This window comes from Tauraco erythrolophus, chromosome 10, assembly GCF_009769465.1.
Source record: "Tauraco erythrolophus isolate bTauEry1 chromosome 10, bTauEry1.pri, whole genome shotgun sequence".
NCBI lineage: Eukaryota > Metazoa > Chordata > Aves > Musophagiformes > Musophagidae > Tauraco > Tauraco erythrolophus.
Window position 1 is genome coordinate 33,491,907 of NC_141474.1, and position 21,845 is coordinate 33,513,751.

At 47.2% G+C, this 21,845-nt stretch overlaps 1 protein-coding gene across 1 annotated transcript in view; it reads left to right on the plus strand.

The window, feature by feature from the left end:
• Window positions 1-2,112: 2,112 nt before the first annotated feature.
• The window catches only part of CACHD1 (cache domain containing 1), a 115,193-nt gene continuing 95,460 nt past the window's right edge, over window positions 2,113-21,845 (plus strand). Inside the window, exon 1 of the mRNA XM_086617440.1 lies at window positions 2,113-2,322. Within this exon, the coding sequence (XP_086473566.1) occupies window positions 2,113-2,322 (210 nt within the window). The remainder of the gene's footprint in view (window positions 2,323-21,845) is intronic.

Below are 21,845 nucleotides of genomic sequence, written 5' to 3' on the forward strand. Positions count from 1 at the left end.
CAGCTTTCCTGTAGGCCCCCTTTGGAAGGAAGACCGCAGTAAAATCACCCCGGAGCCTTCTGTTCTCCACACTGAACAGTCCCAACTCTCTCAGCCTGCCTCCGTAGCAGAGGTGTTCAAGCCCTCGCATCATCTTCATGGCCCTCCTCTGGACCCACTCCATCAGCTCCATGTCCTTCTTATGTTGGAGGCCCCAGAGCTGAACGCAATACTGCAGGGGGGGGTCTCACGAGAGCAGAGCAGAGGGGCAGAATCCCCTCCCTCAACCTGCTGTCCACACTGCTTTGGGTGCAGCCCAGGACACGGTTGGCTTTCTGGGCTGCCAGCGCACGGTGCCGGCTCATGTTGAGCTTCTCATCCACCAGCACTCCCAAGTCCTTTTCCTCAGGGCTGCTCTCAATCCATCCCCGCCCAGCCTGTACTTGTGCTTGAGTTTGCCCTGACCCATGTGCAGGACCTTGCACTTGGCTTTGTTGAACTTCATGAGGTTCTCACAGGCCCATCTTTCCAGCCTGTCCAGGTCGCTCTGGATGCCATCCCTTCCCTCCATCGTGTCCACCACACCACACAGCTTGGTGCCATCTGCAAACTTGCTGAGGGTGCACTCGATCCCACTGTCCATGTTGCTGACAAAGATGTTAAATAGCACTGGTCCCAGTACTGACCCCTGAGGAACACCACTCATCACTGGTCTCCACTTGGACACTGAACCACTGTATTAATTATGGGATGAATTGTTAAGTCGTGGAATTTACTGCTATGGGACATGAGTGACTCTGGCAAGACTTAAAAAAATTCACTGGGGAAGTGGATATCTAAGCTGTCTAGTCACTATGGGTCAGATTTATTTAGAAGTTATATACGTTCGCAGGGTTTTGATGTAAAGTGCTAATTAATGAGGAGTAAATCTAGAGGGTACGTATCTCGTAGGTGCCCAGTATTTGGCTTCTTGGGCTCACTGATCGCTGGGCAGGACCCACTGCCGGGTGCAAATTAAAAGGACTCCTGCCTTCATTTGGCAAATTTTATTCCCTTGTATGTGTTTTCCTAACACAACCCAGCATGCTCGTGAGGCTTCTACCGTGTTCCTAATGAGGCGTGTGATGAGGAGGGAAGTTGCGAGGAAGATGAGGGATTGAGAAAGACGCTGCTACGCATCTCTGGGCGCAGCGGTTGGCATGCGCCTGCCCGCACGGCGCTTCCAAGGTGGATGGGATTATGAGCAGAGGTTATGGAAAGGGGTTTCTCTGCATCGTTCCCAACCTGGCTTTGTTCCTGCCCCAGTGCTTCGTCACGCAAAGGCCGTGTTTCTCCAGGGCTCCGTGCCGCTCTTCCCGGGAGGATGGCTGGCGTTCTTGTGCCACCGAGTGGGTTAGGCTTTGCGTGCGTTCCTTTCGTTTGCTCATTTCCCACCCCTGTTTCACGACGAGCATTTTCCTCAAGCCGCATCGCTCGACGCGAGCCCGGGCTGCGTGGTGCCGCCTGGGACGGACCCTTCGCGCTCCAGGATAGGAGAGGCGGCAGGCACAGTGCACCCTGATTGAAAAAAAAAAAAAAAAAAAGAAAAAGAAAGAGGAGGAGGAGGAGGGGGGGGGGGGAGATTTAAAAAGTTTAAAAGAAAAAAAAATAAAAAAAAAAAAAAAAGAAGGAAGCGCGCTCCGCGGGGGGCAGCGCGGCCCCTCCGCCGGCGGCGGGGCGGGGCGGGAGCGGCGCGGAGGGGGCGGCCCGGCCCCGCGCTGCCCCCGCCCGCAGCGCGGCGGCACCAGACGCCTCCCTTTTCCCCCGCGGCGACTCCGCTGCCGGCCCCGCCGCTCCCGCTCCTCCCTCCTCCGCTCCGCACTTTGCGTCTCTCCGCAGCCGCCCTCAGTCGAGCGGCGGGGCCGCGGCGCGTAGTGTCCCCGGAGCCGGGCGCGCAGCGGCCGCCCGCCCGCCCGCCCGCCCGCCGAGCCGCCGCCGCCGTCCCCCCCCCGCCCCTGCATGGCGGCCGCCCCGCAGCCCTAACGGGGCCCGGGGAAGGCGGTGCGGGAGTCCGGGGGAGGCGGCGGGCGGGGTGGGGGGCGGAGGAGGGAGGTTGGCCGGAGGCGGTGCCCGCGGCTCTCCCGCCGCGGCAGCATGGCGCGGGGCGGCGGGCGGCAGGAGGCCGCCGCCAGCGCCCGGGGCCGCCGCCCGCGGGGCCGGGGAGCGCTCGGCCTCCTGTGCCTGGCGCTGCTGTGCGGGCTGGGCGCCGCCGAGGCGGAGTTCTCCATCCTGGACGAGGCGCAAGTGCTGGCCACCCAGATGAGGAAACTCGCCACCGAGGAGCTGGGGGTCGTCACCATGCAGGTACGGCCCGGCCTGGCCCGCGCCTCGCCTGGTTTTCCCTCCTTCCCTCTTCGCTTCCCTCCCTCCTGCACACGCTCTTCCCGATTCCTGTTTTTCCCTTTCTTTCTCGGTTCCTCTCGTTCTTTTTTTTTTTTTTTTTTTTTCCTTCCCCTCCGGGGTTCTCTTCTCCGCCGCAAACTTTCCGTGCTCCCCCGGCCCCGCTCCCCTCCGCCCCGCGCGGCTCGGCGGCGGGACTCCTGTTTTATTTGGAATTCGCACAATAGCAACGGGCAGAAAACTCCCCCCTTCCCGCCGCTCTGAACTCCCTTTTCTGCAGAGGGGTCCGGGCTCGGCTCCGGGGCTGAGCCCGCCGCGCTGCGGGGCGTGTGTCGGTGCTGACCCGCCTCCCCGCCCGAGCATCCCGCTGCCCGGCAGCTGGAATGAGTCCGGTCCTGCCCGAAAACGCTCAGCTCCGGGTAAAAGAAACGCTTCCCGGCCCGAACGTGCGTTCGGACAAGTTTATTCCGGTGCTGTAGTTTCGTTTCTGGGTTTGGGTGAAGGTGGCTGTGGTTTTGCATCTCGGCCTCCGAGGCTGCATCTCACCGGGGTGTTCGGGGTGCGGGACTTGCGGGGGGTGCTGGTACCGTTACAGCCATCGGCTGCCCACCCTCCCTCGGCGGGGATGGAAAGTGAAATCAGATCCCAAGGGGCTTTGGCTGGAAGGTATGGTCAGTAGCAAATGCGGTTTTAAAAGCCTCCCAAATTGAAAAGGAGACGCTTTCATAGGATCAGCGGGGGTCTCTACCCAAATGGCCTTTTATCTTCTCTAAACTGGCTTCATTCTCTCACCTCCGAACCGTCATTGTGCTGGCCGGCCTCCCAGGGCTGCGTTTTGTCCGGGGAAAACACTGAGCTGGCGCTTGTCCTTGATGCTAAGACGACGTGGATTTAAATGACTTCACTTAACAAGGTAGATTATTGCTGTACTGGGTTCAAGGAAGTCACTTTTTTTTCCCTGTGCCGCGCGTATGTATGTATTTCCCCTCAAAAGATACGGTGTTATCCTGTAAATGTTGGAGTCTCTGGTTAATGCAAATTAAGTCGGTGTAATTGTGTTGCTAAATCTGTTTCTGGCGTTAAAAAAAAAAAAAACAAATCTGATGCGATCGCCTCAACACCTATTGTCTTTAAAAAAAGCTACTCATAAAAAGTGGTTACGTTGCTGTGATGCAGTAGCGAACCGCAGGATGAGCCGGATTTTCCTTGCAGGAATTGCACCGACGAAGTCGGGAACGATCTGGGTGCTGGTGGGCAGGGATGCAAATAACGTGCAAACCGTGTTTACTATTAGGTGGATATTTAGGGCCCCGAAGTAATTGAATGCGGTGGAACTGGTAGTTAAACTCTGAAACCCCTTTTCATACTGAGCTCTATTTTTATGTGCTTAATATTGTGGCTGCTGTAACTCCCATCAAGCTCATGCGCAGCCTGTCCTTTGCTCTCCCCTGTAACATTATTACAGCTGTTTAAGATTAAAAAGCGGTGGGAGCAAACCTCCCCTGATTTTAGAAGCTTCTTTGCTGACCTTTTGCAGGAGAACAAAAAATGTTATGACATGTGTCACTGCAGCCCAGGCTTCTTGCTCGATTTTAGGGCAGAAATTTCCTAAGCCTGTTCAGGCAGGGCTGGCTGTAGCTGGCACAGAATTACCCTTTTCTCCGCTGGTGCCGGGCGGTGGGTCGGGATCCGTGTACGCATCGTCCCGCTGGCATCCCGGGGATGCTCGGGACGATGTGTACAGGTGCTGTGGCGGGACGGTGCCCGGGCAGAAAGGAGGGGTGGGGGGATTTCCAAAGAAGAGCGAGAGCACTTTTGGGCTTTAATTGAATATAAATGTCGGGGTGTTGTCCGGGGTTTAGAGGGCGATGTGGAGGCAGGCCCCGAATCGGGATGTCGGGAGAGGAAGTTGTGGTAACGAGAGGAAGGATTAATAACCCACCGTTTGGGAGCTGTGGTTTTGTTTGGTTTCATAAATTGTAGAGGAGGAAGCAGCAGGATTTGATTTGATGCTTCCCTGGCGCGCTCTCGTCATGCTTTGGTCCTCGCCAGTTGTGGCTCCCGCGTCTGCACATCCTGGGAGGAGGCAGGAGGTGGTGTCACCGGCGCTGGAGCGGGACGGGATTGTGGGAGAGGGCTTTGGAGGAAGGACAGGTCTGAGCTGGAGGTGGGGAGGAGGCATCCAATGAGTGAAGGAGCAGGTGGAAATGCTTCAATAGAGTGAAGGCAAGAGGTTGGTTCGGGTGAGTTCTGAGTCTGGAAAAGAGGAAACTGTAGACAGAACCTCCATAAATGCAGGAAGGGAGGATGAGGTGGAGCCTCTGGAGCAGGCGGTGGAGGAGCAGAGGAAGAGGTAAGAGGAGAACCACGAAATTTGAGCCTCAAATGCCTGTATAACGGATACGGAAGGTGTGAGAGAGAAAATAAATTTGATTTCTACTGGAGCAGCCATCAGTGCTATGAACGAGATCTGTCTCCTCCGTGCAGTACCTACTTCTGTGATACGTTCTTCTTCTACCAGTGTTTCCAGTAATTAGTCCGACAGCAATACGGACTTAGTGGCTTTAATCAAATCGCGTTATTTTGCGTTGTTGAGAGGAGCGAGGTGTGTGTACGTCTGCGTTGTAATATAGGCTGAAGCTACAGGAAGAGTGAGGATGGGAGAGACTTCTGATGCCAGCATCAGTCTGGTAATTGTTTTTGGCACTCACACCACTGCTTTTCTATTTATAGGCATTTGCATGAGCGCAGTATCTGACTGTTACCTTTAAATAATGCTTTGTTTTCTCACCCGTGTTAGTGCTCTGATTTCATATATAAATTTCTTCCTGGAATGGTACTGCATAGAGCAGCTGTGGATAATGTAACGTAGGTGGCAACTCGTGAGATGCATCACTCCCTGAACGTCTTGGACAGCTGTTTGACAGCTTCTTGGTTAAGTTTCAAATTAGAATGTATGTGTTTGTATCATATATGAGGGATTCGCATAGAATGGGTTGTGCACTGAAGTGTAGAAGGTTGTTGGGTTCCTGGGTGTGTGCGTTACTGTCCTGGGCATTATTCCTCCAGGAGGGATTCTATACAGAAAGTTCATTCATTGTCTAACTTCCTCTGTTGCACTGATTAATTATCGTTCTCACTCCGTTTGACGGTTCTACCCAAACCCCAGTTAATGACATTGCTGTGCCTTAACATCACATGTGTGTCCTTTTACGTGTCGGGCTACGGGGTGGTGTGTGCGTGAGCCTTTTTTTTGCTGAGCAATAGAGGTGATCTGTTGATGGTTCTCCCCGAAATTCGTCAGTGCTTCTTCTGAATTGACCAGAAACAGCCGCACCGCAGTCGCGTACTCTTCCCTCTCCTTCCCGCGGGACGGAGGACACAGTGCTGCAACAGCGGCGGGAGGAGAAGCCACTGGCTCATGGGGGGGTTGCTGTGCCTGCAGCAGGACACGGGTACGGTAACCAGTCACCCGTAACCATCACCTTCCTTTTTTTGTTACCTAGAGCACAGGTTGACAGCAGGGAGCAGCTTTTGGCAGCGGGCTGCATCCTTGGAAGACGACGTGCGATCGCATCTCCGCCTGCCAGTCTGAGCAGCCCTTTTACTTGTTGTGACTCGTAGTCTACATCTTCAGTAGCCCAGTGTCATAATTCAAAGAGGGCTGGAGCCCGGTGAGTGAGCGGCTCGCGTGACAGTCCTGTAGTATATTCTCCTGGGCAGAGCTGACACTCAAGAGTAACTAAAAGCTAAGCGCCCCTTTGTACTAAAGTTGTAAGTAAATTGGTGGTTGTGGTGTGACCTGGGCTGCTGGTGGAGTTTCACCATCCCTGTTAACCTGGTTTGTCTGATCCTGGCTCTTCTGGCGTGGTTGAAATTAGAGAGTAGGTTGTTGGTTGAAACAGCCGAAATCCTTCGGTTGAGAAGTTAAGGCAGGAAAAGAATAAATCAGAACTTTTGTGAGCGTTTTGTTTGGTTTTGGCAAGGTTTAACCCTCTAAATCTGCACAAGCCATCCAAGGTGAGGACTATTTTTAATAGCGTGGGGCAAGGTAACATCTCTGCCTCTAAAGTGGGGCTATCTTACTTGCAGTGAGAGTTGAAAGGATTAAGCATCTTTGAAGATGAAAAGCATTGTTGAGTGCTTCTCTAACTTTCAAAATGCATGTTGATGTTTCTAGCCAAATAGTACCAAAAGTATGGGCCCAGAGGGCCTTGAATAGTTTGAAAGGCAGCTCTGCCATCTTAATCCTTTACACTTGCTCCGAGAAGGAAGCACAGCCCTTTCTCGTTGTCTGTTACTGATCCTGGAGGTTGGAAGAAAAAAAGAAAAAAGTATTTTGATTCTGAAAACAGCAGTTTGCTGGTCATTTTTTCCCCTCTGAATTTTCTTTTTTCATATATGTTAATACTTGCTCAGTTGAGGTAGCGCTGTGTAAAATAATCAAATGCACAGTACGAGCTTCTCCAGGTTGACTGGCAAGCGTATTATTTATTTATTTTACTAATAACTTGTCTGGCCATATGTTTCTCAAGAAGAACAGATTGTACACAGACCAGAATGACATGGAGACGGGGAGATGTCCGGGAGTTTATGTGGGGAGGATGACCTGACACCGTTGTTCTGAAAAATCTGTGTTTTTTGAAGATTTCTGGGTGATGGTAAAGAGTTGCAGTCACCAGAACTGTCCATTTGTTTAATCTCTCTGAAAACAAACCCTGACAGAGTACAGTATTTTTTTTTTCCTAACATGATGGTCTTCTGGCTATTGACAGTGGATTTACAACTTAGAAGAGAGAAATCCCATTCTGAGCTGCACTGCAGACCAGTTGAAATACCACAACTGTATCTGAAATTTCATGTTTCACACATTTCCCCACTTCTTTCTCTGGGTATTTACAAAGAAATCTGTCGGTGACTGTGAGGTACTCATGCAGCAAGTGATGAAAAGCACTGCAAGTCCTCCAGCACCAGGTCTGAAACCTGGACCTCTGTGGACCCTCAACCAAACGACAGCACAGAAAACTGCTTCGCTTTTTTTTCCTTTTATTTTCAGGTTGTTTCCAGCTTCTGAAGCTGAAACACAATAGTGAATGTAAGTAAGGAAGGATGATAAATGTTTGACTATATATATTTTTTTAATTATTATTGGGCAATAGTGCTCACTTTAGTAATAATTGCAGAGTAGAAACCAGTGGGGTAAAACCTCATCTGTTTTACATGATTATGCCTCGGTTTGAGTCCAGCTACAGCAGCGTTTTTCAAGGCTCTCTGAAAGCCCAAGACTGCAGCAGTTTTTCATCCTGTTCCACATGGATTCTTTTTTTTTTCTTTTTTTTTTTTTTCTGCCAGCATGAAACAGTTCAAACAGATAGAGAGAGATCCTGGTGGAAGAGCAGTGAAAACGGCTGCGCGCAGGAGACCGCATCTGAATTTTTAATTAGGCTTTGAGTTGTTTCTTCAAAGTGTCGGGGCATCGTTAGCGATGTTAAGTCTTGTTGCATTAGCCAGGGCTGACATTTCCCTTCAAACGGGGGAAAACGCAGCTGTCCTGGGCAGATAAAAGTTGCCAAGTGCGGTGCAGCAAGGTGGGTTGGCAGATAATTAGATGTCCCCTGCGCCGCGGTGACGAAGGACCTGCCAGTCGTGGCGGGGTTATTAGCAGCAAGAAATCCCAGTAGAGCACAAAGCGATTGGGAATCTCCTGGCTGTGGCAGGGCTGATAACACGGATGTTTAAGAAGGTGCAAAAGTAAATAAGGCGTGTGTTGCCCCACTTTTTTCTTGGCTTAGTTCAGCAGAGGAGGAAGGGTTTGTGCCTGGTGATTGGAATGTGGCAGAGAAGCTGCTCTGCTGCCGGCAGCTCGGCCAGGCACCGGTGAGAAAAAATGTAATGATTATTGTCAAAATTGGGTGCTTCGCCTTCTTTCAGACAGAAAGGCAACATATGAGAATGGAAGGAAATGTGAAGTATTAAAAGATATTTTTTAATGTGTGTTTAACCATTACTATTTTATGTCCGTGGATAAAAGGAAGCATTAACAGATTTTTTTGTTTTGTTTTGTTTAACAATTAGTGTTTTCTGTTCATAGATTATTGGTGAAAAATTTGCAAAGGAATGAGTGGAGCCTTGTCAGTTCGTGACTCGAAGTGCCCAGCTCTAAGGAATTGTCCCAGATTTCTGCCTGCCCTTTGTCAGGACACTGTGTAGTTGGATCTGCTCAGGGCTGGGATACGGGGCTGGCTCTCCGTGAAGCTGCTGGTGGCAATGCTTCACAGGTCAGAGCTTATGGGGGCTTTGCTGGGGACTTCAGTGAGGGTTGGATAATGCCCCAGGAATGATGTATTTGTATGTAGTTGAACAGGAAAATATTCACTTTTTTTTTTTTCCCCTGTATGTGGATAGTATGGCTTGAAAATGGGAATTTAAGTAACTTACTTGATGCATCAGCCTTTGTTTTGCATGTTAAAAATTGTGCTGAGGTTTTGACTAATAGGTGTACTACCTCTTCTCGTACCATAGGCTTGATGCAGAATAAAGTATAAAATCATGACGTACGGAGGGACTGCATTCTGCAGTCATCACGTTCCTGTGGTTTGTTCTTGTTCAATAACATGCAACATTAATGAAATCTGAAAGGATATCCTTCTGCTCTCTTTTCTGTGGAAAACAGAGCTTAGTGACATTGATACATACCCAGCATCTGTTGTGAAGATACACCTTTTCTAATGAAAAATAGAGTGCACGCGACGTCGTTGCTTGAGTCTTGCGTTATCTGTGTTCTTCCCTGCTACAGATTTTTGGATGACACTGTATGTCTAATTTAGCAGAGAGAATCCAAGTTGGCTTTTGAAATAATCATGATGCTGCAAGTCACTAATACTCATTTCCAATCCCATGAAAAGTTCTAATGGAGTCACTTTTATCAAGACCCTGTAGAGTCTCCCAAGTGATTATGCAAAAGTGTATTTGCACAATTACAATCATTAGTAGAAGCAAACTATTACGTCTCCCTTTACCAGCTTCTCAGCCAGAAGTGGCTGATAAAACCACCTTTTTCACTCGTGCTCTTTCCCTTTGAGCACACAGTTTTGGGCAACTTTGACTACGTGATTTCAAGCTGCAACCAGTCTACTAATAGAGCAGAAAAGCCCTAACACCTTTTGGAGAAAAGCTGTAATTTTACTTTCAGCATTTCTGTGCTGTCTGTCCACTTCTGGCCGTCTTTTGCACGTACTCCTGCAACGCAGTAGGAATTTTTGGCTATACTTAACAATCCTCACAGGTGGGAACGAGGCCAGGGGAAAAAAAGGGATTTAAAATAGGCACATCTGGAAGTTGCCATAAAGGTTTCTAGAAGCTGGAATGCCTTAAGCAGAATTTCTTGTACGTTCGCCCTGGTAGGGTTATGAGTGTATTTTTGTGCCCTTTTTTTGTGGATTTTAGACCGGGTTGCATCTGGAGGGGAGTTCAGCTTGGCGGTGACGATGTGACGGTCCCACACCAAAGGGCTGGGGTGCTCCCACGACCTCCCTGGCTCTGGTTCAGCCCCTGCTTCTCTCCCTTTCAGCAAAGGAAGTATTAGAAATATTTCCTCCTGCGCCGTACTTTCACCTCCGAAGTAACACCGGACAAAACGTGGGGAGGTGTTTGTGTTGATGGAGCGGAGGGGAGAAGGGACAGACTCCCAAAAATAGCTATAGTGGGAGCCTGTTTGCCTGGAGTGACTCCAGGCTCTGAGCCAAGGCTGGAAAGGGCTCAGCAGCCTTTGGGAAGATGACACGCAGAGCCAGGAGGACTCTTTGCCTTTTTTTTTTTTTTTTTTTGTTGTTGGAAAATAAAGGAACTCCAAATTGTGTGGGTCAGGAGCGTAACATTTTATCATAACAGACTTCCCTTTTGGATGAGAGTAGCGTTTGTTACTAAAATGAATAGCAAGCCAGCCAGATATCTTGATTTTAACCAAATAAGCAGCAATCTTCACCAGTTCTTTCCCAGAAGCCGTGGTAGCACGAAGATGAGCTGCGTGGTCGCCTGCACGCTTTGTCATCGTTCCCTCTCCGTCCCCCTTACTGCGTGGTGGCAGCTGGATGCGAAAATGGGTGGAATAGTGCTACAGCTGCGGGGAGAGGTGTTGGGCAGCATCCGGATGATGGCACAGCTGGAGGTGACGGCACGATTGGAGATGATGGCACGGCTCTTCCTGGCCAGGGACCATTCCATGTCTGCTGCATATTGGGTCATGTGCGATGGTGTGGGACAGTTCCGCTCGCCGATGCATCCCGAACTGGGCTGCTGCTTTGGGAACAGGAGAAAGCCCGAGTCCTCAGCAGGGACCAGTGTGTTTGACTTGCACCAGTAGTGTTTTGCCTTGAGACAGCCAGGAGGAGAAAAACCAGTCATGTGGTCCTTTCAGGGTGAAGTAGATGCCGAGATGTTGCACGCGTTGGCAAGCATCAGGTGAGGAGCACTTTTTGGGAATACTCTACAGCAGCCGCCTCGGTATGGCTGCGGAGGTGTGCGCTTTGTGGGAGCAAAATAAAGTTTGCCTGAAGTTTTTGCTTTCGGTGGCAGCCTATCCATTGCAAATGAACGTGCTGGCAAATGCCGATGGAAGATTGGTACAGAAGAAGGTAGTTCTCAGGATGTTTTTTATGGTTTTGTTCATGGTCAGTGAACTATCACGTCATTTTCTCTTGTTTTTTTCCCGATACGGAAGTCATACGGGGTTTCTGCCTTCTGGTTTTGGAGACTTAAACACCATTTGGAGGAGAAGCAAGCAGCAGGATCTCTCATCATTGCAAGGAGCGTAAAGCGGAGGAGTAAAGGCCGCTTCAACTCAGTGGATCATTAATTATAGTTCAGGATTCGTTAGTGGTGGAGGCTGAAGCGGGTGTGTGCTCTGCGGGTTCAGCTTCCAGTTGACAACAGACGGTGTGTGTGGTCAAGCCCTTGTGGACTGGTGTATTCAAGAGAGACCAAACCAACATTTTGGAGACAGGATTTATGTGTCGTATGAAAGGCTTACGAAGGATAAAATAAAAGGATATTTAATTTGAGGATAATACATTTAACAATTTTAACAGTGAAAGGATATTTAATTTCAGCATGCTACAACTGCGGTCTAGGGAGTTAGACTTCCTTGGGCATGTTGTTTGCCCAAAGAATTGTGTGTAATGTGAATTTCTTCGTGGGCTTTCATTTCTTTTGCCAGTTGCTATCCAGGACTGGCAGGTGCGATGTGGGATTTATTCCCTTGGTCTGTCTTGTTGGAGTTCAGCTGCAGAGAACGATTTACAGGGAAAACTGCACCTCCTGGTGCCGACAGGAGGACAGGGATACGCGCTGAGGACGGCTCGTTGGTCATGTTCTCCAGCAGTGCTCAAGTGTCTGGTTTTAAACTTTAAATTCCAAAGTCTTTGATCTGTTAGTTTAAAATTAGAAAATGTTATTCCGGGATACACAGTCTCTTGTGTTTTGCTTGTAGGAGGTCATGATTTAAAAAAAAAAAAAGAAATTGGAAAAAAAATAATATTCAAATATGTCACAGGAAGAGGACGAAAATTACAAACTCTTCAAACATGTTTAACTTCAGAGTAGCTTCACCAAAGTCGAGGTTGCAAATATAAAGCTAACGTCGCTTAAGTAGCCTGCCTTGTCTTGGGAGTTACTGCTCAGTAGTGTAATTTGGGAAAAAACAAAGTCTATTTTTCGTTTCCATTTTTTTATTTTTGACTGAAATGAAAGTGTCATTTTAAATTATAATGTTCTGGCTCTTCCTTTTGAATTCTGCGACTGTTGTGTTTTATGTAGCCCTAGATGATTTCGGTAGCTGCTCTGAGGGATATGCTTGATGGTCTTGAAGTTGTTGAAATCAGTTAGCTGGAGGTCCAGCTGGTCTTGGTGGAGGTACCTGTGATGTGCTGAGCTCTCTGCTGGGACTGTGGGATTTTATTAGGAAAGTTGTGTTTGTTTTTTTAACGTTTTAGGTATTGGTATACTGATGATACTGTATTTCCATTAAAACTACTGGATGCAAAGCCAAAATTAAAACAGCTCCAACGTTGCCGTAACAGTAGATAACCAGCTTAATTGAAGTCATTTATTTCTGTTTGGTAAGAAATTGAATCTAAAGAATTTTAAAATACTGATTCACCATGATGTCACGTAAATTAGTTTTGCCTCTTCTTTCAAATTTGTGTATTTATTCAGTAGGTTGTTGACTGTAAGTCTAGAAATACATTTAAAAAAATACATTCTGGTAATTGCAACCTCAGACTTTCAAACTCTGCTTTTTCATACGTATCCAAGAATAGAAAATCAGCCTCCAAAAATAAATGAAACCCAACGTACATTGCCATGGTTTTCAGTGTTTGAAATGGAGGATTTCTCTTTGAGGGGCAGAGGTGCAGCAGCTATTTTTGGGAAGGGAAGACGACTTTGGAGTCAGGACAAAATGAATGCAGACCTGCTATGCGAAGGCTCGTTTGAAAAGTGAGACCCGCTGAGTGTGCTCTCTGCTTCGAGCGTGTCGTCCGGATGATTTATTAGAGCCTGGGAATTCGGGCTGAAATGGAAGAGAAAAAATAAGCAGCTGGAGAAGGGATAATACAGTTGTTAAAAATGTTAGTAGAGAAATGCATTGTTTGGGATTCTTTGGAAATGCGATGAAAGCTGTTGTCCGCTCCGAGCCGAGCTGGATGAGAGCTGCTTTGCGGGATGTGTGTATCGTGCAAGCCTTGTTCCAGGCTCTTACCTGGTTTTTATTAATCCATATCTTGGTGCAGCTCTGATACAAAAAAATGTTATTGTGTGTTCGAGGCCTTTGACCTCAAACCTTGACCCGTTGGGAAGCGTAGGGAGTTCCCATGAAGTTGTACTTTAGGCTCTCTCGCACAGAGTTGTGTTTCTGCTGCCTTCCAGCGTTGCTCCACCATTTCCTGAGCTCTAGTTTCCTTGTTTTGTGTCAGTTTTGCCATTCCCTGTCTCCTTCTTTCCAGTACTACCAGCGTGCTGGAAGCAGTTTCCCTGTCCATCGGCACTGGATGAGCACTTTGCCCTCCTCCACGCGACGTGCGTGGGGCCGAGGTGGTTGTTTCACGGCTCTGCTGTGGCAGGTGGACAGCACGCCTCTCCGGTCAGCACAAGAAATAACATGGTTGTAACAGATCCCCTGAAATTTTGCGCTTCGTGGAAGATATCCCCGAGGGACTGGTGGGGATCTGGATGGACTCCTAGGGCTGCGAATGTGTAAACCTGAAGATCTGGAGAGGGGCTTTGGACAAGGGCGTGTAGTGACAGGACAAGGGGCAATGGCTTTGAACTGAAAGAGGGGAGATTTAGATTGGATATAGGGATGAAATTTTTCACTCTGAGGGTGGTGAGGCACTGGCACAGGTTGCCCAGAGAAGCTGTGGCTGCCCCATCCCTGGAAGTGTTCAAGGCCAGGTTGGATGGGGCTTTGGGCAACCTGGTGTAGTGGAGGGTGTCCCTGCCCATGGCAGGGGGGTTGGAACTGGATGGTCTTGGAGGTCCCTTCCAACCCAAACCATTCTCTGACTGTATGTTTCTATCTGCAGAGCACTGTCTGCGTGACAAAACCCAGCAGTTTTGCAACCATCCGCTCTTCCTCTGTGTCCGCAGTGAGGAGCTGGGCACATTTTTGCCTCTGCTGCTGGGAAATGACGTTTCGCTTTAGTACCGAAAACACATTCACAGCCTTTTTGGGATTCTTGCTCTGAAATAAGATTAGAACCAGCATTAGCACCAGCCCTTAGCCTGATTGCCTGCATGTCCGAAAATATATTTAAAATATTAAAAACTTGCTGTAGCAAGTCTGTGGGCTGGCAGGGTGGCGAGCTGCAGGTCCTGCACAGGTCGGTGTGTGAAGCTGGCGTGCAGCCATACCCACGCTGGAGAAGATTGTCAACTTGTGGCCTTGCTTTGATGCAGAAAGAAGAAAGATTGGGTTTTTTTTTTTTTGCCTTTTGGTGGACAGAAAATAACTTTCTTTCTCGCAGGGCTGGCGGGGATTTATATCTACCTGACTTAGTTATTCAGTATGTTGGGAGATGCTGATGTTTTGATGAGAGCAGGAGGAAATGCTCTGGAACCCTCACCAGTTCATCCTGATGCCATGATGGAAGAGCAGGATCCAATCAAACGTGGGTTATTTTGTTGTTTTTTTTGGGAACCTTGCTATTGCCAGCTGGCCGGAGCGGAGATGCCACTGTCCTCTGAGCATCGTGTTTGGTGCAGGTACAGTCAGGGCTTGAATTGTCCTTTCCTTTTTATCCCAGAATGGTGCCGAATGCAGAGCAGTCATGGTCTGAGGTGCCTACAGATCACCAAATAAAGAAATTAAAGTGTTAAAACGTAGAAAGTGCACTTTTGGCTGTCGTTGCGAGTACCGGACCCGTTGGAATACTACTGCAGAGGAGTCGTGCAGCATTCCCAGCTACTCATTTCCAACCCCAGCTCTCTAGTAATAGACGGAAAAATCTTATTGTGTAGTTGAGTGAGCGACTTGAGTCTTCACTTTATAATCTCTTTATAAAAATGTATGCATATTAACAGGACGTAGTTAATAGACACGCTGCCCAGATGAAAGGGCGCTTTGTGGAAGGAGGCTTTTGTGCCTTTCTGGATCTCTCGGCAATTCCTGCGGAGCTTCCCAAGTCCGGCTGACACTGAGCGGCGGAGGAAAAGACCTTCTGGCTTTCGGCTTGAATGGAGAATAATGGGGAGTGAGATGGGAGTGGGGGAGGGAACCCCGCTCCCCGGCACGGGGGGGCACTCACCAGCCTGGAATTTAACACGTTTAGTTCTGTTCTACCCCCGGCCGGGCTTTGCATTTGCAGTGAGCTCTGTGCGACCTGGGCAGTGCCAGCAGCTTCCCGGCCCCCTGGAATTGGGACAACTTTTTTCAGCCCAGGTAGTCCCTTTATTTCTGGTTTGATCCACAGGGTCGGGTTTGTCTGTAATGGCCACTTACCAGAATAGCATTTTATCTATTAATTAATTAATTAATTTTAATCGAGATCTGGTATTATCTTTCATCTTCTATTTAATCCCTCAGCTGGATTTGGGTGTTGTTTTTGTTTTTTTTTTTTTTCTGTCTGTGGTTCACCACGGATTCTTGGCGCGAAAAAGGTTTTGTTTCTCAAAAAATAAGGCTGCAAGGTCATGGATATGTTCATGTCTTCATGAGAACAAGAATCTAGTGGACATCTAATGAAGTTTCCACTGGCAAAAAGAACTAAACTTCAACCAAAAAAAATCCTGAAGTTCTCCGATGAAGACATCTCCTTCCACAGCTGCTGCTAATTCTCATGCTCTGTAGGGTTACAAACAGAGAGAGCTTCTCCTTAGTCCTATTGCAAGGACCCCAGAAAATGTATTCCAGTTTGGAAACATCTGAGTGAAGATTCACAGAGAAGATAATTAAAAAAAAAAGCGGGGGGGGGAGGAGGAGAAGTGCCACACATTTTTAATTAGGATGGTAAAGCTGGACAGATGTGATTGGGGTCCGTTGGACTAGGGTTTCTAATTTGGTCAGATGGTCTGTCCCTGGTGGGAAAGGTGGATGTCCTCTGGGTATTGAGTTATTTCTGGCTGGTTGCTGTGCCAACGCTGGCACATATTTCTAAGAAAACAGCCAGAGGAGGAATAGCCGGGGGCTGCTGGTGCTTGGGTATCTCCAAACAGGTGTGGTAGCAGTAGCTCTTGGGATGTACCTCACCTCTGCTTCTGGCCTTGGACCCCAGCTGCCTGTCTTCATCTGATTCCTCGTATTTGCTGATAGTTTTTCAGTTGGAGACTCCATCATGCCAAGAAAGAGCAAAAGCAGGTCTGCGTCTGGCTTGAGCTGAGTGTCTGCAGGTTCCCCCAAAGGGTGGAGCAGTTGGTTGTGCGATGGCTGAGAGCGAAAGCTGAGGACCTGGTTACACCCAGGTACCTTCAAAGAGATGTGGAGGTATTAAATTGGAAAATGTTGCAAGAGGAACGTGCCTGGCCGAAGATAAAGTGAATCAGGGGTGAAGGGTGGTGGGCTGGGCTGCCTACGCGCTCCTGTGTGACTTGAAAGCGCTTCGGACTATCTGAGATATTATGCGATGGCATCATCGTTGTGATGGAGAATTTCATCTTCAGAATTGAAAAAAGCTTTTTGAGGTGAATCACTCAACCTCTTTTTGCCTGCAGCCCCAGCACAAGCACGTAGCATTTCTCTGTATAAAACCAAAAATGAACCACCAGCCTGTTAATTTCTGGATGAAGGCATCATTCCTTTCCGGAGGTGCTTCTGAACAGATGCGTTTCAGGTGGCACTCCCTTTCCTCGATCTTCTCTTGCCAAAGAAAAGATCTCACAGAAGTGACAGGAAGTTCCAAAATCCTTGATTTAATTCCTCCTCTGAGACGAGGGTATCTGTCTTTCCCTCTTAGCCCTCCACTTAACTGTGTTTAACGAGGTGCATTAGGTGGGTATATGAGGAACCTTATGGTATCTGGTTATCTCTTTTTTTTTTTCATCAAAACAGAAGAAAAGCTGGCAAAGGACTGAGGTGTCCCTAAGTCATTGAGTGATTTTTATTATTATTATTTTTATTAAATTACCTTTCTTTATCACCCATCTTAATGATAAAAGCTTCCTAGTTGATGAACTTTGGTGTATTTTTCAGGTTTGAGTACTGGCCTTGCTTCGTTAGATACGATGAGCCTGAAATTCCTAAGAGCAGGTGGTTATAGTGTGTTAATTTCAAAAAGAGACGAGAAGTTGTGTCCTGCAGGATTCAGAAACTGGAAGTAGCAGCATCAGTTGCTGGAATCAGAAATTAGCTATTCTCCCAGTAACGCAGGTATAGATAAACTGGCTGTTTTCTCCCGTACCACGTAGTGTCCCTGCTCCACATTTCTCCTGATTATCCTCAAAACCACGCCATTATTAAAGTGATCATCTGGATTGAGATTGATCTCATAGATAAGAACTGTACGTTGCAAGGTGGTGTGGAAGTTTGACATTCAGAACTTGGGGGAATTAAGTCATTTCTGATCAATACTGGCAGGAACTTCGTCAGGAGCGGGGAGCAAGGATTTCCCAGCAATAACCTGAGTAGTCTGCTTTATTTGAGGAGAAGGACTTGGGAGTACTGGTGGACGAGAAGCTCAATATGAGCCGGCAATGTGCTCTTGCAGCCCAGAAGGCCAACCGCGTCCTGGGCTGCATCAAGAGGAGCGTGGCCAGCAGGTCGAGAGAGGTGATTCTCCCCCTCTACTCTACCCTCGTGAGACCTCACCTGGAGTACTGCGTCCAGTTCTGGAGCCCCCAACATAAGAAGGACATGGACCAGTTGGAGAGGGTCCAGAGGAGGGCCACGAAGATGATAAGAGGGCTGGAGCACCTTTCCTATGAGGACAGGCTGAAAGAGTTGGGGCTGTTCAGCCTGGAGAAGAGGAGGCTCCAGGGTGACCTTATAGCGGTCTTCCAGTACCTCAAGGGGGCCTACAAGAAAGATGGGGAGAGGCTGTTCAGGAGGGCCAGTTGTGATAGGACAAGGGGTAATGGTTTTAAAATAGAGGGAGGTAGATTCAGATTGGATATTAGGAAAAAATTTTTTACCATGAGAGTTGTAGAACACTGGAACAGGTTGCCCAGAGAGGTGGTGGATGCTCCATCCCTGGAGACATTCAAGGCCAGGTTGGACGAGGCCCTGAGCAACCTGATCTAGTTGGAGATATCCCTGTTTGTTGCAGGGGGGGTTGGACTAGATGACCTTTGAAGGTCCCTTCCAGCCCTAACCATTCTATGATTCTATGATTTTAGCATGTTGCATGTGAGTTCACACTAACATCTTGCTGGTTTCAGATGAATAAACATCAACTACATGCTGCATCACTGCAAGTCTCACCTTTCACGAGGCTTTCCGTGCATGTGGGCTTGTTGCATGAGCGTGATTTTACCTGTAACCTCAAGCAGCTGGTTGAAATTTGTCATGTTTCTGAATTTGGTGCCTTTCATGAGGTTTTCTGTGGCTTTACCAGTCCAGTACAATTCTTGCAATAATGAAATTCAGCTGGCTTTGAACTGGTTTGTGCAAAAGCAAGAGGTAATTGAGATGGTTTGTTTCTAAAAGGAGGTAGTTGGAGTAGATAAAGCACCTGAAACTTCTGTGGTTTGATAGCAATCCCCTATATATATAATTACCTAAGGCTTTTCTATCCTGCTTGCTTAGTGAAATACTTAAAGGAACACACATAGTGTATCCTCTACAGTAGTACTGTGAACTATAAAAAGCATACGTGTTCTGAAAGCTAGAGAGATGTAAAAAAAAAATAAAAAAAATTCATTAATTTCAATGCTTATTTGCTGCAGGTTTTGTGCTCTTTGCATCTGGTCTTCAGTTTCTTTAGGGGGGAGTTAATTGAACATTGAATTGAAAATCAGGTTCCTAGTTTGTCAGATGAAGATTTCTCATGAAGAATAATTTTATTTGTGGTTTGTTTTTTTTTTTTTTTTATAGCTACTACATGGTTTTGAAGACTAGGATAACAAGTATTTTTTTTTTTTTAATTAGAAAAAAAACCCCAGTATTGTTGTTATTACTATTTTATTTTTGGCGACTAAAATCTGAAACAGGAAATGACCTGAGACACAGTTTCCATGACACCCTCTCACTTGAATCCAGTCTTCAAGAAGATGAAAGGCCAAAGCAGCCTTTTGATAGTGAGCAGCTAATTGGGTGGCTGATAGAGGCAGGTTTTCCTATGTGAAAAAAAATAAAGGAGAAAAGAACTGGAACAGCTGTGTTTTGGTACACATGTATAATCCTCAATAAAACTCTCCAAGAATAAGGAAATATAGTAATGCCTTAGTGAAAGGAAAATTAAGAATCTTCAAAAGCGTATATATGGCGTTTTGGGGGTAGGTTGTGTTTAAAATAAAAATCTACTGGAGCAACGGTGTTAATAAATAATGGATTTGTGAAATCAGAACAGAACCTCTCGCTCCATGCAAAATGTGGTGTTGGTTTTTGTTTCTGTCTAGGCAAATCCCAAGAAAATGGCAAAGTGCTCAGTTTTGTTTTGGTTTTTTTTTTTTCCTTTGATCAGTATGTTCCTACCCAGGAGGACGTGTGGCTAGAGCAGCGTATGCTGCAGCTCATGGTCTTCCTCACTTTTGATCATTGCTTTTACTTCTCCTCTAACACTGTGTTTTAAAAATGTCACAGTGCAAAAGTACAGTGTAGAAATGTGTCATTTTTTTAATATAGATTTAAATCTGAGAAGCCTCTTCTGCTGATAGTGGGGATGCTGGTCAGGGTGTTAATGTACAGGTAGTCTCTGCAATGAACAATAACCTTCCAAGACATGGCAAAAATGATAAATACCTAAAATAAAGTGAAATACTGAGCAAAAGATCTTCTTTTTCAATAAATAGTTTGAATCTCAGATTATAAAGTAGATTAAATGCCGGCTACTCAGATAGTTTTAAATGAAGTTTGTTTTACTTTCTGGCAATTGATGCAATATGAAGTGAGTGGAGGTTCCCTATATCCATGTAACTGGATAGAAAAAGAGAGTACAAATCATCCAGTCCTGCCTTGTTCATTTTTCTCTCTGCTGTCCCACTTAGCTTGGGAACTCCAGGTGTCTGGACAAATTATTTCTCCTCCAAAAGTGGGTGTTTTAAGTTGATAACCTTGTGAGCCTGTTAACTAATTGGTATCTGGCATCTATTTTTGATTTGAGGAGCAAGTCCTGAAGAAATCCTAATGAGTTGTAGAGTAAGATATGACTGATGAGGGTGCAGTTTCTCGGTAAACTGGTAGTGTTTGCTTCTGCTACAGCATCTGTAGGTGTTAAAGTGCTGTTATATTTTATATATCAAAACACAGGTACTGCATTACAATTGATGACTCTTTTCGTTTATAAACTGGTAGTAAAGTTGTCCTATCCAGATATTGAAGTGAGAAACTAGGCTTTAAAAGTTGTTCTTTTAGTTTAATGAAAATAGAAGATGTGAAGGACATCTTGACTTGCAGTCATACCGAATTCAGTTTCAGTCTTACTCCAGTGAAGCAGGGAGCAAGTAACCCTTGAGTTGTGGGTACAGACACAGGTTGTGGTTAGATGTGTTGGCAGATGGCACGTCCAACCTCGTGGCTATCCGCCTCCAAAGAAGAAGGAGATCCTTGTCTGGGCACATGCTGCTGCCGTGTCAGGCGTAGAGGTTGCAGAGCAAGCTGATGAGAACCTGCTTTATTTTCGGCAAGGATCTGTCGAATTGATTTATCCTACAGCCTAGTGGCTGGATTGTGCTGGTAAACCATGTCTTCAGGAGCGCTACAAAAGCAGTCAAGCCGATCCTACCTGCTGAGAGGAGAGGGTTTTGCTTGCTCCTTCATTGCCACCATGCCATGGTCTGTCCCTGGGGCTTCTCGGGCTCTGAGCTGCACCCACCCGTGCAGTACAACACAACTTCTGTCCCCTGCTCTGAGATTAGCCTGGGCTTTCGTGAACGGTTGGGTGGATTTTCATGGCCTTCTTCAGTAGGTATTTTTCTCTCTGGAGGGAGAAGATAGTTGCCTTATCTAATGTCTTTCTTGCTGCTGTGCATGGGATACCTTTGTTTTCCCATGAAGTTTTGTATACTTGGGAGAGAAAGTTGTTGTAGGAATGTTTTGAGGTCTGTTGTCTTGAGACCTTGCGTGCTCTCCATGGTGTGTGGTACCTTGTTGGTCCTGGAAGTGTGTCCAGCTGGTGAGTGCTGTTTCCAAGCATTGTTTTCTCCTCCTGAACTTTTTCTGCAGAATACAGCCATCTAGGTTGGCATAGTTCAAACTAAGTGAAATAGTCTGGGTTTTGTCTCCTGAATATCAAAGCAAGCCTCTTCTTTTTTTCTTTTTTTTTTTTGTTTTTGAATGCAGGAGATTAAGATCTCCTCAATGAAAGCTATCTAAGCCAACAGTTTGTAGTCTTTAAGGGTTCCTGAACCTAAAAATCTGCTGTGCCATCGGTAAACAGCCAACGGAGATGGGTCTGGAGGAATTTGGCACAGCTCTGGCTGATTGATGTAAGACCTTTACGCTAGACAGTCATGGGCTGGTAACTTCTGCCATGGTAAGGAAGCAGCTCACTGTCTGAAAGGGCTGCTTCAACATAAATAAATAAAACCCTCTAAAACCAGCTTGACTGTTGGCGTCGGGCAGCTCCTCTGCCTTCTCATGTGAAGATCTTATTAGGCTACGGCTGCCATCCCGCTGCCAGTTTGCCTCTGCAGACGAAGCCTGGGGGACTGCTCGTTAGCTCCCTGCCCGCCTGCCGGAGAGGAGCATGTAAAATTCATACGCGAAGAAAGGGCCGCGCTCCGCCGCCGCGGGAATGCAGGTGGGCTGGAGCGACGCGCCGGAATTAAGCTAACGTGCTAATCGTGCTCCTCGCAGGAGGCCGGCTGCTCCGTGCAATTTCAGTATTTTCTGGTATAATAAT